Raw genomic sequence first — 16,449 nt, 5'->3', positions numbered from 1 at the left:
ACAGCCATTGCTTTTCTCTTTTGGTTGGTCTTCTTTTATTTCCGTATACTAGACCTAGCACTGGTAATTCTACGAAGAACTAATTTCCAAGCCTTTTTTTTTTTTTTAAGATTTATTTATTTATTTATTTATTTATTTATTTATTTATAGAAGCACTGGGTACAGTCAGAAGCGCGGGAGGGTGAGAGGATTCACCAGAGCCAGAGCGGGGAGTAGAGCAGGCAGACGGACCGAAGCACACCGCTGAGGGGAGCAGCGGGCGGCAGGAGAGGTCTGCGCGCCATGTGGGACCCTCCTCCGGTGGCCGGGGAGCAGCCAGGGATCGAACCGGTGCCGCAGAGGCCGCAGGCAGCTTCGCAACCCAGCGCTCAACCGCTACGCCACCAGGGAGCCCCAAGCTTTTTTTTTTTTAAGATTGATTTTATTTATGCATACAAGAGCTGGAGTACAGGCCGTGGAGGTGGGCGGTGAGAGGCTTCACCAGGGACAGAGTGGGGAGCAGAACAGGCAGACTGATGAAATACACTGCTGAGGGGAGCAGCGGGCGGCAGGAGAGGTCTGCTGCGCCATGTGGGTTAGCCCCCTGGCCAGGGATCGAATTCATGCTGCAGAGGCTGGCGGCAGATTCAGAGCGGTGAGACTTTAACCCCTTGCGCCATCAGGGAGGCCCTCCAAGCCCTTCTTTAAAACGTCAGTTTACATTGTTTAAATGTGGTATTCCTAAAATACTCATCAAGTTGAGCAAACAACATCTTCTTTACCTTATCTATTTCACCTAAATCAATATTCTCAAGAACTCGCCTTTCAGCAGATCTTCCTAGAATGGGGACGGTCTCCCGAGCTGCGGGCAGCGTGGGAGAGGCCCGAGCCCAGGGGCTCCGAGGCGGCCCCCCAACCCCAGTGGGAACTACAATTCCCGGCTGCCCCGGCGGTCGGCGACGCCACTACGCGCCTGCGCGACGACGCGGCTACGCAGCGCCGCGGTTCCCGCCAGTTTTTGCTGTTGTCCAGTCCGGGTCGGGTCCCGCGCGCAATGGCGGTGTTTGACCCTGCCGAGCTGCCCGAGCTGCTTAGGCTTTATTACCGGAGGCTCTTTCCCTACGCCCAGTACTACCGCTGGCTCAACTATGGCGGAGGTGACGGGGCGGGCGGGGCGGGAGTGTGGCGGGGCCCGCGGGAGGTAGCCTCAGCCTGACGGCGAGCAGCGGCTCCCGCGCGCCGGGCACCGGGCCGCGCGCCTTCGGCTGTACCTGGTGCCGGTCCCGCCGCCTCCAGGTCCAGAGGGCCCGAGAGAGGATGTAATGAGCCGCCGGCGGCCCAGCGGTGAAAGGCCGTGTTCCCGCCACGACCCACCGCTTGCTCAGACTGGTTCAGCGCCGGCTGCCTTGCGCGGTGCCGAGGGAGATGCTGTGCAGGATCGTTGCAGATCTGCTCCTGGGGGCGCGGCCTGACATAGTGAAAATACTTTCCAAATGCCTGCAAATCAGAAATAGGTCTTGTTTTGTTTTCCTTGTAGCACAGTGTTGAGCACAGAAGGCTCCTTGGAAGTGCCCTCTCATTGGTTGATGTTAGAAGGCCCAGAGCTGCCTAGAACACCAAACTCACTTTTAAATGTCCATTTGTTTTGCAGTGATAAAGAATTACTTTCAACACCGTGAATTTTCATTCACCTTGAAAGATGATATTTACATTCGCTACCAATCCTTCAACAGCCAGAGCGAGCTGGAAAAGGAGATGCAGAAAATGAATCCATACAAGATTGATATAGGCGCTGTATATTCCCACAGAGTAAGAAACTGGGTTTTTGTATATTGTGTTTTTTAAATCAAGAATGGATTGGTGCCCCCAGCATTTTGAGATAACATTGCTAGAGTTTAGTCAAAGGGCCACACTTTAACTGTTTATGCAAGTACAATACATTGTAATATTTTTGTTCTTACATTCTCACTAGGCCAAAAAGAAAATTGAGTCTATGGCTAACAGACTAAATGAAAAAGTGAAGGTGGTTTAAGAGAGAGAATTGCCTATTTCCCTGTATTGGAGTTATCCTTGAATTCTCTCTTTTTCTCACACTGATAGCCTTCCAGTAGCATCTCTTTCTCTGTATTATTATATAATCACATCTAAAGTCCAACCAGTACTACAGCAACAGCATCTCTAATCTGAATTACCCTAAAATAATGGAATGAAAACTACACTAACAGACATCATTGGTCACTGAACTGCCCTGGAGCCTGTAACAATGCCTGACACTCCTGATCACATTCCTCAGAGAAGTCTCCTGCCTGGGGTAGCAATGGGAGGGTATAGACAAAAGACTTACATAGGTTTGGAGGGAACAAATAAGTATCTGCATGCAGTCCACATTCTTTTACCTAGTAGAACATGGCCTCACAAAGGCTACTTACAGGGCCTCCCCTGGTGGCACAGCGGCTAAGCGCTGGGCTGCGAAGCTGCCTGTAGCCTCTGCAGCGCTGTTTCGATCCCAGCTGGCTGGCTGGCGAGGGTCCCACATGGCGTGACAGACCTCTCCTGCCTCGCCCACTGCTCCCCTCAGCAGTGTACTTCATCAGTCTGCCTGTTCTGTTCCCCGCTCTGGCTCTGGTGAATTCTCTCACCCTCCTGTGCTTCTGACTGTATCCAGTGCTTGTATAAATAAATAAATCAATCTTTAAAAAAAAAAAAAAAAGAATCCTTGGTAACTCTAAAAGAAAAAAGGCTACTGGCCTCCCTGGTGGCGCAAAGGGTTAAGACACAACCTATGAAGCTGTCCGCAGCCACTGCAACACGAGTTCGATCCCCAGCCAGGGAGATACCCACATGGCACAGCTGAATTGCCCACTGCTCCCCTCAGCAGTGTATCACAGCCAATCCGCCTGTTCTGTTCCCCACTCTGTCTCTGGTGAATCCTCTCACCCCCAACACCTCTGGCCTGTACCCCAGTTCTTGTATGCATAAATAAATAAATAACTCTTTAAAAAAGAAAAAAGGCTACTTACAGCTTGAGCAAAAGGCTCAGTTGAAATACTTGAGATCTTTTTGAAGATCTCAAAATTTGTATACAAATTTCATATGTATACATGGACAGTAACAATTAAAAGTTTGAAACATCTTAAAATTGGACATTAATTCTTTTTATATATGCTTATAACCTAAAAATAGTTTTATTATGATTTCTGTTGATCAAATATTTATTACACAATGTTGTGTCATTGATGTCTCAATAGAATTGGGAAAAAAAATGGCAATATGTATTTATCAAACTGTCTTAAGTAAATAAAGGTTAAATTCCTCAATTCTGAATGTGTAGGAGCTAAATGAATGAGCCTTAACTGACAGTATATGGGGTGGTTTTTTTGCTTTTCTTTGATCACTTTTCCCTTGTAGGTAGAAAATAAGCATATTGGCACCACGGCAGCGCTTATAAAATACTGACTGATATTTTGTACTTGTAGCCCAGTCAACACAATACAGTGAAGCTAGGAGCTTTCCAGGCTCAGGAAAAAGAACTGGTGTTTGACATCGACATGACCGACTACGATGATGTGAGGAGATGTTGTAAGTAAGTGTCGCCTGCCTTGCAGGTCGGGTGGGTGATATCATTGTGAGCGAGTAATGATGACTGTGCTCCAGTTCCGCAGACATATGTTCCAAGTGCTGGACCCTCATGACGATGGCCATCCGCATCATCGACCGAGCATTGAAGGGCAAGTATCAGCACTGTGTGAATGGGGTCAGGGGCAAGAATCTGTTTTCCTCTGAATAGCAGTCTGCCTGTACCATTTTATAATTAAATCTCATCAATTTCTAACATGTTTCCTCAAAGTATATGATAGAAAAATAAAAGATTAAAATTGTGGTTAGAATCCTTGCAAGACTGTTGGTCAAGCCAGTGAATTTTTGGTCCAATTCAGTTATCCATTGAGTCAAGGTATTGTCCTAGATGAGGAAAATGGGAAAGGTAACAATCCAACCTCAAATAGGTAATACAGTCTAAGGAGACAAGAAAGTTAATGATTTCATTGTGATGAGTAATATATGTGGGGTGCCATGGGACTATAGAACACCAGGAATGGGAGGATACAGGATTAGAGGGTGCCATGGGAATATAGAACAGCAGGTATACATACAGGAATGAGAAGAGATTGGATCAGAGAATGCTGCCTAGAAGAGGCGGTGAACAGATGATGATGATGATGATGATAATGGCTAACTCATATAGTGGCTTATTATGTGCCAGGCACGGTTTAGTATTCCTATGCTGGGTCTTTAAAGATAAATGGCAGTTGGTCAGGGAAAGAAATGGAAGTGCTGTGGGATGAAGAAATTGACAGAGAGACCAGGTTGGGTAAAGACATGAAAACAAAAGAATGTGAGACACTGGAAACTATGAATAGTTTAGTAGCTGGGGATAATTGGTAAAAAATGAAACTAAGAATAAGCAGGAACTAAGAGTTTATAGATTTGTTTTAAAACTTACTCTTTCTCCCCTCCTCAGAGGACTTTGGATTTAAGCACCGTCTCTGGGTATATTCTGGAAGGAGAGGTGTTCATTGTTGGGTCTGTGATGACTCAGTTAGAAAACTGTCATCCGCAGTACGTTCTGGGATAGTTGAGTACTTGAGTCTTATAAAGGTAAGATATTCTTGAAGGTAATTTACATCTGTGCTAGATGTTACCTATCTTGGTATATTTAGTAATAAACTTTTTTTTTTTTTTGGAAGATTTATTTATATATACAAGAACTGGAGTACAGGCCAGAGGTGCAGAGGGGTGAGAGGCTTCACCAGAGACAGAGTGGGGAACAGAGCAGGCAGATCGACTGAAACACACTGCTGAGGGGAGCAACGGGCGAGACAGGAGAGGTCTGCTGCGCCCTGTGGGTAGCTCCCTGAACTGGCTCAAACTCCTGCTGCAGTGGCTGCGGATAGCTTCATAGGTTGCGTTTTAACCCCTTGCACCACCAGGGAGGCCCTTAGTAATAAACTTTCTTATAGCATCCACATTCCAGAGCAGATGATCTTACCAGTAGATCAGTTAAAATCATAGTAGCTACATTTGTAAGATCTTTTATATTTTGCTATATAAATATATAAATATATATAAATATATATTTATAAGTGCCCCTCCTTTGTGGCAAAAATAATATTAGCTTACTTTTCTAGTTCAGTTATGACAAGTAAAGATAACCCAGGAAGTTGCAGGTATTTATAAAGTAACCTAACATATAAAATAACACCCAACATATAAAATAACATATAAAATAATAACAACATATAAATAACATATTTATAACACCCAAGCTTCTGTACTTTGACAGAATGTAATCAGTATCTTTAAAACAAGTTAAAGAGGGCCTCCCCAGTGGCGCAGCAAGTTGAGCGCAGCTCTGTGAAGCTGTCCACAGCTTCTGCAGCACAGGTTAGATTCCTAGCCAGCCAGGAAGATTCCCACATGGCACAGCAGACCTCTCCTGTTGCACCTGCTGCTCCCCTCAGCAGTGCTTTTGGTCTGTCTGCCTATTCTGTTCCCCACTCTGTCTCTGCTGAATCCTCTCACCCTCCTGTACCTCTGGCCTGTCCCCCCCAGCTATTGTATAAATAAATAAAAAAAAATCTTTGTAAAAAAAAAAAAACAAAGAAATTTTAGAATCATTTTATTTAGGTTATGTAAGATACGTGAAGTTCTTTTTTGACGGTTTATTTTTCAGGGTGGTCAAGATGTTAAGAAGAAAGTTCACCTAAGTGAGAAAATGCACCCTTTTGTCAGGTCTGTTGGGGAAAAAATTCATGCAGTTGTGTCTGATTTACCTCCACATATTTTTAGAATCATCTTGTTATCAATTTTTTTCAGCTGAGGTAGTGTTTTAGAATGATAGTAGCTAGAGTGAACTGTGTACCTACTTTGTGCTGCAGTATTCATAATAGGTGTTTTACAATGCTTCCATTGGTCTTCATAACAGCCTCACAAGAAACATGGTGGTCTCTCCATATACAGATGAGGAAGGTGAGATTTGGAAAGAGTATAATTTGCTTGGCATCACACAAGTAATTGTTAAATTCAGGATTCGTGTCCCAGTCTGCCAGCTCCAAAACTCAAAAAAACTCATACCCTTTCCACTGAACTGACTACTGCTCTAGGCTAGCGAAAAAGCATTGCCAGGAGTAAGTGTCACTTAGGATCGCCTTGATAAAATACTGGAGTCTCTGTTTCCTTATCTGTATGATGAGAAGAACAACTTCTCACCTATTCCAGAGCTATGGCAGAGATTAAATATAATGGTAGCTATGAAGTCTATTTACAAATTGCTAAGCAATATAATTGATGAGGTGTTAAAAGAGGCAATTCAGAGTAGAAAAATAGACCCACATTCTACAACTGATATATTATTATATTGTATTGGCTTTGTTGCTTTCTATCCTTGTTACCTATTATGGTGCTATTAACTTTCTAAGTTATGGTATTTAAGAAGTAAACATTTCTTGTATTCTAAGGTATGTACTATGCTAGATTCATTCCACCTAGAATGTCTCAAGTATTTCTCATAACCCTAACTTACAAAGGGGTATTATTCACGTTTATCTAATTAAGACCTAGAAATTCAGTGAAAAGTGTGAGGTTCTGGAATGGCAACAAAAACTGTGGTGTATATGTTGCTAATAGTGTTGAAACTTTGTTACCGTTATTTCTACAGAAAATCTATAGACATAATAAAAAAATACTTTGAAAAATATGCCTTGGTTGATCAAGATATTCTTGAAAATAAAGCAAGTTGGGATAAGATTTTAGCCCTTGTTCCTGAAAATATCCTTTCCTAAGCCCATTTGTATGTGAGCAAGTTATACTAACTATATAAGAATATGCTGGCAGAATACATGCATAATGTCATAGTATTTTTTACACAATCTTTTATATAAAACATCTGTTTCTACATTTTTGTATTTCATCTCTAATGCAATAAGAAGTTAGGTCATTTCATAAATAAATGTCCTCATTTTGGAAGTCGATCCTCCTAGAATGGCTATTTAAAGAATCCAAATCATTTTAATCAAAACATGCAGACCAGAGGAAACTTTTATTTTAAAATGTGAAATTATTTTGGCATTCTTTTTGTCTTTTACAGGGTAGTTATTTGGGAATATGTATTTAATATTTATATTTTAGAAAACATAACCGCTTTCTCATACACTTTAGATATCTTTGTGGTTAATATAATGAAAGTAAGTTATTTGTTGATGTGCCCTAAATGAGTGTGTTCCTTAATGACCTATTACCAGTTCATGAAGAACTTCAGCAGGAGTTTCAAAAGCATCACAGTTCACTTCAGCGTTGGGAGTGTTTGAAAGCCAGCATGCATAAGGTATATTACATTAAAATCTGTATTACAGGGCCTCCCCGGTGGCGCAGCAGTTGAGCGCTGGGTTGCGAAGCTGCCTGTAGCCTCTGCAGCGCCGGTTCGATCCCCGGCTGCTCCCCGGCCACCGGAGGAGGGTCCCACATGGCGCACAGACCTCTCCTGCCGCCCGCTGCTCCCCTCAGCAGTGTACTTCGGTCCTTCTGCCTGCTGTACTCCCCGCTCTGGCTCTGGTGAATTCTCTCACCCTCCCGTGCTTCTGACTGTACCCAGTGCTTGTATAAATAAATAAATCTTTTTTTAAAAAAAAAAATCTGTATTATAAATATAATAATGCAGGTTTTTTTTGTTCACATTTTTAAAAGTACAGGTTTGTTAGGAAAAGGAGAGCAGAGAGCTGTTGCTTTTGAAAGGAAAAGGTTTGTGAAATTGTGAAAAGAAATGCCTGCAGAGACATAGGCAGGCAATCTTGGGACAAGAGCTGTACTAATTCAATTCTTAATTAAATTCTGGTTTTGCTTAGTAAGTTAAAGATTTTTGATTTTTTTTTTAACCTCTTTTAATGAAACCTCAGAAATTCCTACTGATCTTCATACTTTGCATCTGCTTTTAGAGTAACATCAAAAATGACAAATGGCTCGAGGAGATCATGCTGCAGTACTGTTTTCCACGGTTGGATGTCAATGTTAGTAAAGGAATCAATCATTTACTGAAGAGCCCATTTAGTGTTCACCCTAAAACAGGTACTACGTAAAGAAAGTAGGGAAAACAAAAAGAAAAATGAACATTACTTTTTGTTTTAACAAGCGTGTCACTAGGTGTGAAAATACGATATCAAGAGTTATCAAAGGTCCACAAATACCTGTGTTTTCATTGTTGATTAGTAGCTACCAGATGAGTTCACAATGTAAATAATTTTCAGTTAGGTTTCTGGGGTTCAGTGTTAAAATTAGAGTTGGAGAAGAACTTAGAAATCATAAGACAACGGCTCAGTAGCCTAGGAAGTAAAAGTGACTTGTCCACAATCTTAAATGTGTCAGGGCTAGGAATAAAATTCAGTTCTTAAAACTCAAAGAACTGGGCCTCCCTGGTGGCACAGGTGGTTGAGCGCGGCACTGTGAAGCTGTCTGCAGCCTCTGCAGCACGGATTCCACCCCGGCCATTCATCGAGAAGCCCACATGGCGAAGCAGACCTCTCCTGTCTCGCCTGCTGCTCCCCTCAGCAGTGTATTTCATCAGTCTTCCTGTTCTGTTCCCCACTCTGTGGGGAACAGAATCCTCTCACCCTCCCACGCATCTGGTCTGTACCCCGGTTCTTGTATAAAAATAAATTTTTTTAAAAAAATCTTTTAAAAAAACACAACTCAAAGAACTATAGTATTCCTACTATGTTGCCTCTCTCAGCTCACTTTCAATAGTTTTAGCTTTCCTCCTTTACATTTCCCTTAGTTAAGATTTGATGGGCTGAAACTGACTTTAAAATAAACTTCGCTATATCAGCATAAACCCTGCTCTTTCCAACCAGGAGACATAATAGAGAAATATACAGTTGTCCTTTTTAGGATCAACATGCCACCTACTCACTGTGGGATATTAGGCAAATTACTCTCTGGCTTGCTGTTCTCATCTGCGAAATGGAGATGATAATAGTAGTTAACTCAATTAGTTATTTTGAAGATCTAAAATGTAAAGTACTTAGAAGAGTATCTGTCACGCAGTCAATTCTTTCAAATTGCCTAGTTTGCTTTAATAATCTATAATAAGGCCTCCCTGGTGGCCTAAGCACTACCACTGCGATGGGCCTCCCGCAGCAAAGCATCCCTGGCCAGGGAGCTACCCACATGGTGCAGCAGGCCTTTCCTGTCTTTCCCACGGCTTCCCTCAGCTGTGTATTTCAGTGGATCTGCCTGTTCTGCTTTCCACTCTGTCTCTGGTGAATCCTCTCACTCCCACGCCACTGGACTACACACCCCAGTTCTTATATGCATAAATAAATAAATCTTTTTTAAAAAAATAGAATCTCAACATAAAGAGACTGCTTAAGAGAAGTAATATATTGAGGTCAAAACTGACTGGCTTCCATTAATTTTTTTTTTTTAAGATTTTATTTTTACATAGAAGAACTGGGTACAGGCCAGAGGGGTGGAGGGTGAGAGGATTCACCAGAGACAGAGGGGGGCACAGAACAGGTGGAGTGACTGAAATACACTGTTGAGGGGAGAGGCTGGTGAGTCAGGAGAGGTCTGCTGCACCATGTGGATAACTACCTGGCCGGGGATTGAACTCAACTCATGCTGTAGTGGCGACAGATAGATTCATAGGTTGCATCTTAACCCCTTGCACCACCAGGGAGGTTCTCTTTGGTGTTTTTTAAAAGAAGTAAAAGGCACAGTTAAAGTAAAAATACTTTTATATATTTTTTAATTTATATATTTTTTAAAGATTTATTTATACATACAAGAACCGGGGTACAGGCCAGAGTTTTGGGGGGGTGAGAGGATTCACCAGAGACAGAGTGGGGAACAGAACAGATATATCGACTGAAATACACTGCTGAGGGGAGCAGTGGGTGAGTCAGGAGAGTTCTGCTGTGCCATGTGGGTCACCTCCCTGGCTGAGAATCGAACTTGTGCTGCAGTGGCTGCGGTGAGCTTTGTAGGTTGCGTCTTAACCCTTGTGCCACCAGTGACGCCTTTAATTTATATTTTTAATATTGTTCTTAACAGATAAATCTGATCCCTTTCATATGCCTTAGATTAGCATTTTAGCAGAAAATAACTCATAGGAGATAGTCTATGATTTCTATCCCACAGTCATCAGTTTGTAAATTTTGGTTCTTACAGGTCGCATTTCTGTGCCAATCGATTTACAGAAAGTGGATCAGTTTGACCCATTTACTGTTCCAACCATAAGGTATGTTTCAGATCATTCCAGATATTTGTTTCTAATTGTTGTTCTGAATTTTAGGCAGGTTGGATTAGATTCCTTCCAGAGAGGCAGCTACTCTGAGACTCTATGATGTTACCTTAATAGAAAATTTACCTAAGTGAGTTCCACAGAACACAAGACTTTCAGCTGCTATTATGCAAGAAAAAGATTTTAATAAGTTTGGGAAATGCTTACCTACACAGATTGAGTTCTTTACTGCAAGATTTCCCAGTTTCATATGCTAATGTGCATGGAAAATTTGACGAGATTATGGTTTTTAAAATATCCCAAATTTGGGCCTCCTTGGTGGCCTAGGGATTAAGTCTCAGTGCTACCACTGAAAAGAGCCACCAAAACAGCCTGAATTCAATCCCCAGCCAGGGAGGTGACCCAAACCTGGTGCAGCAAACCTCTCCTGTCTCCCCGTTGCTCCCTTCAGTAGTGTATTTCAGTCAGTCCGCCTGTTCTGCTCCCCATTTTATCTCTGGTGAATCCCCCTGCACCTATGGCTTGCACCTCTTTTGTACACAAAAATAAATAAAATCTTTAATAAATAAATTAAATATCCCAGATTTAGTGGGACACATACTTTTTTTCACAGGAAATCTTGTAGTAGTCATACACCCAGCTTTAAAATTCCCTCATTCTATTATTTGTAGCTCTATCTGTCAAGAGTTGGATGTCATTTCTGCTAATGAAGAGGAAAAAGAGGACAAAGCTGAATCTGATGTCAAACATAGAACCAGAGGTAGGTTAATATGTCAAAGACTTACTTGAACATAGGTTCTTTATAATAGAGATCCTCTGCACTCCAATAATTAATTCTCCTTAGATTCAGCCCAAAATGGATCAGTGTTTATCCTGAAAGCAGCTCAGTAACATAATGTTATAGTAATGTTTCTGTCCTTTGTTCATGAATTGCATAAATGATACTGTTGAATCAAATTTGAGTTAAAAAATACTTTCTAGGGCCTCCCTGGTAGTGCAAGGGGTTGGGTCTCTGCTATCAAGCTATCATCAGCCACTGCAGCACGAGTTCAATCCCCAGCCAGGGAGCTACCCACATGGTGCAGCAGACCTCTCCTGTCTCACCCATTGCTTCCCTCAGCAGTGGATTTCAGTAGATCTGCCCATTCTACTCCCCACTCTATCTCTAGTGAATCCTCTTACCCACCCACCCCCCGCACCACCACCTCTGGCCTACACCCCAGCTCTTGTATGCATAAATAAATAAAATAGGTCTTAAAAAAAAACTACCCATCACTTCAAGTATTCATACGCTGGTACCCTCAATCAGTCAGGGATACTTAATAAGTGGTAGAAGATTGGACTAGTGCTATTTAAGTTCCTTATTATAACTTTAGTTTCTGTGATTTTTACCCTGTGCCCTTTTTCATATCAGTACCATTTCTTCTTCCCTTCTTCTTCCCAAATCCTGGGACTTCCCTACTCTCTAACTTTCTAACTGTACTCTAACTATTTAATTGTATCTGTTCTAAGACCCAGTTCATATCATATCCACCTCAGTCAACATTGATTGATCAATTCTTTGGACTCATAGTTATCCATATGCCTCTCTGGCCTTTAATTATACATTGTTTTCTATTACTACATATAGGACTTACTTTTCAAATTCACTTAAGAATTTCTTGATACCGGGCCTCCCCGGTGGCGCATTGGTTGAGCGCTGGGTTGCGAAGCTGCCCGCAGCCTCTGCAGCGCCGGTTAGATCCCCGGCTGCTCCCCGGCCACCGGAGGAGGGTCCCACATGGCGTGCAGACCTCTCCTGCCGCCCGCTGCTTCCCTCAGCAGTGTACTTCGGTCCTTCTGCCTGCTCTGCTCCCCGCTCTGGCTCTGGTGAATTCTCTCACCCTCCTGCACTTCTGACTCGACCCAGTGCTTGTATAAATAAATAAATAAATAAATAAATCTTTTTTTTTTTTTTTAAAAATGTACTTTAAGTAAAAAAATACTAGATTTCAAATGTAAAATATTTCTATTACATGTGGAAATATTTTAGATATACTGTATTAAAGTATATTAATTTCACATTTTTAATATGTCTGCTAGATTGTTTAAAATTATGTTTCTCGTATTTCTGTAAGACAGCGCTGTTCTAGAGAATTCATATAAGAGACTTAAGGTTATACTTTCATGTTTTTCTTGCTGCCAAAATGGTAATGATAATACTTGGTCTTCATAATTTAGATTATAAGAAGACCAGTCTAGCTCCTTTTGTAAAAATTTTTGAACAGTTTCTTGAAAACCTGGATAAATCCCGAAAAGGAGAACTTCTCAAGAAGAGTGGTAAGACTATACCTTTCCCTTTCTTCTGTTTAGATCTTAATGTGGATAGCTTAAACCATCCAGCAAATGAGCAAATTTTTTTTTAGAGCTATAATCTTTGCCCTCTCCCAAAAATGTTATTGATTTATCTTACTATCCTTATCGCTTTGAAAACTGAAGTCTCTTAATTCCACTCAACACAAAATCATTAAATACCTCTACGTGTCAGGTTCGATGGGGGAAACAAAGATGAATTCCATACCTCCTTGCCCTTAAGAAGTACTAACTTCAACAAGCAACTATAAACCAGAGACGCACGGGTTGGTGGGGTGACTACGGTCAAAATAAGGGGGGGTGCAATTATATGGAGAATAGAACCAAAATGAAAATGCATACATTGTGCAAAAATGAAAAATGATGTAAGAATTATATAAAATAAAATATTTTTTAAATTAAAAAAAAGTACTGACTGATAGAAAACAAAGTACAAGATGCTAAGAAAGAAACCTTATCTGATTGAGAGAATCTGAAAAGATCTCATATGAGAAGGGTACTATTTGAACTCCTTTCAGTGAGCTGCCACATTAATTCTGATCCCTAGTGCCAAGTACTATGCTTTGAGGTTATGTGTGGCATTTCCACACACACAGATTGGATGAGATGAGACTACAGGAGTGGAAAAAAGGAGAGGGACAGAGGGAGCAAAGACATAGAAACAGAAAAGCATCAGATCCCTCTGGTGGCCATCAAGTAGTATAGCTAATCTAGAAAAAATGTGTCAGGAGGTGATAGAAGCTGCAGATTGAAGCCAGAGGATAGGCCTTTAGTTTCAGTCTAAAAGTTTGGGATTCAGTAGCGACAGGAAAGCTATTAAAAGTTTTTGAGGAAGGAGGTGCCATGATTTACCTATAAAGCTAAATCTAGCAACATTATATCTGTGGAGAGGTAAGAGATAGAGTCCAAGAGGCCAAGTGGGCTATTACCATTAGGACAATAACACTGGACATCTCTAATAGGTACAAATGCTGGACAATCCTAGAAACTTGGTAATAATTTAGAAGTGAAGACAAGAAAGAAATTGTCAAAAGCCAGAGGAAGGAAAAGTTTCAAGGAGATTACCAAGTGTCAAATGCAGTAGGGAACTGATAAAATCCTGTTGGATACAGGAGCTATATGGAAGTAAGGAGACAGCAGTGTCAAAGGAAGAGTGCTTTGAATAAGAGAGACCTGAGCACATGTGCGAGCCAAAAAGAAAAAATTCAGCAGTGGATATTCAAGAGATTGATAGATACCCTGAAAAACTTGTAATGCTATAGAAAAAGAAATTCCCCTCCTACTTCTTTTTTTTTACCCCCCCAATAATGGTTAAAAAGTAGTGGGGCCTCCCTGGTGGCACAAGGGGTTGAGTCTCAGCACTGTGAAGCGATCACTAGCCACTACAGCATGAGTTCGATCCCCAGCCAGGGAGCTGACCCACATGGCGCCGCAGACCTTTCCTCTCTTACCTGCTACTCCCCTCAGCAGTGTATTTCAGTCAGTATTTCTGCCTGTTCTGCTCCCCACTCTGTCTCTGGTGAATCCTCTCACCTGCCACATCTCTGGCCTGTACCTCAGCTCGTGTATGCATAAATAAATAAATCTTTAATAAAAAAAAATAGTGTTTAAGATAATGCTCTACTCTTAGTAGAAACTCAAACATGTACTTACTGAATGAACAGTGATGATTCTGAACTTGGAAAGCATTTCCAATGAATGAAGCAGCCATTCCAGCTGGCCATATTGAGTTATTTGTATTCTTGCTGTGAACTAGCTCAGCCTAAAAGTTATAGTAAATGTGAAAGTATTTCTCATTTATGCATGATGTAAATTTAATGGAAGTAATAAGCAAATCAGAATGTGAAAGCAAATGGGCTTTCTTTTCCTTTATAGTTATTTGATAAATCTATTCTATTTTAGATTTACAAAAAGACTTCTGAAGATAAAAACTCCCATCAAACTAAAGTGGATCTCTTCTGTCTTCAACCAAGAATCAAGTACTTCAAGACCATTTAATACAATGGCAGAACAATGTATGTGTTATAATAAAGCAAATTTCCTTCTTTTCTTAAAAAATAATTAGGTTGAAAAGACTTCTGAGACCAAAGGAACATGCCAGGCTTTCTGAAAAGAGGACTAAAGAGAGGAATAAGTGGATTTTAGACAAATTTGTAAAAGTTAATATTATACAAAGATAATTCTAAGACTTCTGATACAAAAATTCAGTTCTACCAGTTGCCATGTATATATAAGTAAATGAGCATTAGTATGTCCAAGACTTTAATCTCAGTTCACTGGATACATCCTCCATATGTCTGGAGTGAATATTCTAGGCAAATGAGGGCTTTGTCTTTAAGTCTTGGCCACTTAAGTTGTTTTATCTAGAGTATATAGTCAGGAATTCACTTCCTAATTTTCTTGCTGACAGATTTGTTGGTCAGGCCATACCCCACTCACTACCCATTTTAAAACTCATTTTAAACTGGGCATCTAAAGCCACCAAAACTTCAACTCAAAATACATGAGTTACTCAATTACAATAGGGAATATTTATTTATAACTATTGCAATTATAGCTAACTTCTTCCCTCATGGAACAATCTGGATTAATCTACCATTAAAAAGCAACTTAGAAAAAAATAACCAACTTCACCAACATAAAACCTTTTGTACTTGTCAAAACACTTGGGCTTCTATATATCTATATAATTTAAAGTTTCATTTCTTCCATATTTGACTTTGTGTGACAGATTCTGAATTCTTTCTTTTGCTGGGTTTTACCACCAATCTAAACAAAACATTTCTGGCTTACATTTTGTTTTCTGTAACATTGAGACGCTGGTGCTTTACCACTGTTTTCTTTATAGTCTTATTAATTTTTTTATTTTTTGGCTTATATAACACATTGTATAATGCAGTCAACACACTGAAATGCCTTGCATTTCTTTTCTAATTTTTTAAAAAATATTAAAGACTATTGTGTAGGGCCTCCCCGGTGGCACAGCGGTTGAGCGCTGGGTTGCGAAGCTGCCCACAGCCTCTGCAACGCCGGTTTGATCCCCGGCTGCTCCCCGGCCACCGGAGGAGGGTCCCACGTGGCGCGCAGACCTCTCCTGCCGCCCGCTGCTCCCCTCAGCAGTGTACTTGGGTCCTTCTGCCTGCTCTGCTCCCGGCTCTGGCTCTGGTGAATTCTCTCACCCTCCCGCCCTTCTGACTGTACCCAGTGCTTGTATAAATAAAATAAATAAATCTTTTAAAAAAAAAAAAATAAATAAAGACTATTGTGTAAAATTCCTTGTTGTTTGAGCTGCTGTTTATTACACATTGTTTACTTTTCAGATTTGGAAAATAGTTGGTCAATAAAGAAATAGCTTAAGGGCCTCCCCGGTGGCACAGCGGGCTGAGCACAGCACTGTGAAGCTGTCCGCAGCTTCTGAAGCGCAGGTTCAATGCCCGGCCAGCCAGGGAGATTCGAATCTCCACATGGCGCAGCAGACTTCTCTCGTCTCGCCCGCTATTCCCCTCAGCAGTTTTCGGTCTGTCTGCCTATTCTGTTGCCCACTCTGTCTGGTGAATCTTACCCTCCCGCACCTCTGGCCTTACCCCAGCTATTGTATAAATTAAAAATAATAAGCCCATGTGAAGAGTGGACAGACTGGTATGCTTTCAACAAGAAATGTTTTAAACTCCCAGTATAGTTTCATAAATGTCTAGCATTTCAATATATCTTAATGCTTTAACTTTGAAGCTCTTTGATAAAAGCTGGTACACTAGCCCATAAAATTAATTATAGAACATACCATGTTCGTGTAAAACAGTACATAGTTCTTGAAAATAGCAAAAAAC

The 16,449-nt window shown here is 41.1% G+C and overlaps 1 protein-coding gene across 2 annotated transcripts; it reads left to right on the top strand.

The window, feature by feature from the left end:
- Nucleotides 1-980: 980 nt before the first annotated feature.
- Nucleotides 981-15,901, top strand: PRIM1 (DNA primase subunit 1). Of its 2 annotated transcripts, XM_037515030.2 has the most exons (13): nucleotides 981-1,136; nucleotides 1,631-1,788; nucleotides 3,456-3,562; nucleotides 3,634-3,707; nucleotides 4,499-4,635; nucleotides 5,711-5,769; nucleotides 6,695-6,804; nucleotides 7,275-7,360; nucleotides 7,968-8,097; nucleotides 10,198-10,267; nucleotides 10,942-11,030; nucleotides 12,491-12,589; nucleotides 14,525-15,901. In XM_037515030.2, exons 1-13 carry the CDS (start codon nucleotides 1,034-1,036, stop codon nucleotides 14,542-14,544), a joined length of 1,242 nt encoding a protein of 413 aa, XP_037370927.1. In that variant the 5' UTR covers nucleotides 981-1,033; the 3' UTR covers nucleotides 14,545-15,901. The 2 variants fall into 2 exon arrangements, with proteins under 2 accessions (XP_037370927.1, XP_037370928.1); XM_037515031.1 differs by lacking the exon at nucleotides 14,525-15,901 and having other exon boundaries at nucleotides 12,538-12,575.
- Nucleotides 15,902-16,449: the final 548 nt, after the last annotated feature.

Source organism: Talpa occidentalis, unplaced genomic scaffold (assembly GCF_014898055.3).
Source record: "Talpa occidentalis isolate TD23 unplaced genomic scaffold, MPIMG_talOcc4v2.1 talOcc4.16, whole genome shotgun sequence".
NCBI classification, from domain to species: Eukaryota; Metazoa; Chordata; class Mammalia; order Eulipotyphla; family Talpidae; genus Talpa; species Talpa occidentalis.
Note: the sequence above shows the minus strand (reverse complement) of the source record. Positions and strands in the feature narration are given on the sequence as shown.

Excerpts from the sequence above, each read along its gene's own strand:
- PRIM1 (XM_037515030.2), top strand. The coding sequence starts at position 1,034 with ATGGCGGTGTTTGACCCTGCCGAGCTGCCCGAGCTGCTTAGGCTTTAT. Across the intron at positions 3,563-3,633 it reads GATGTGAGGAGATGTTGTAA|TTCCGCAGACATATGTTCCA; the intron begins GTAAGTGTCGCC and ends ACTGTGCTCCAG. Across the intron at positions 10,268-10,941 it reads TTTACTGTTCCAACCATAAG|CTCTATCTGTCAAGAGTTGG; the intron begins GTATGTTTCAGA and ends TATTATTTGTAG.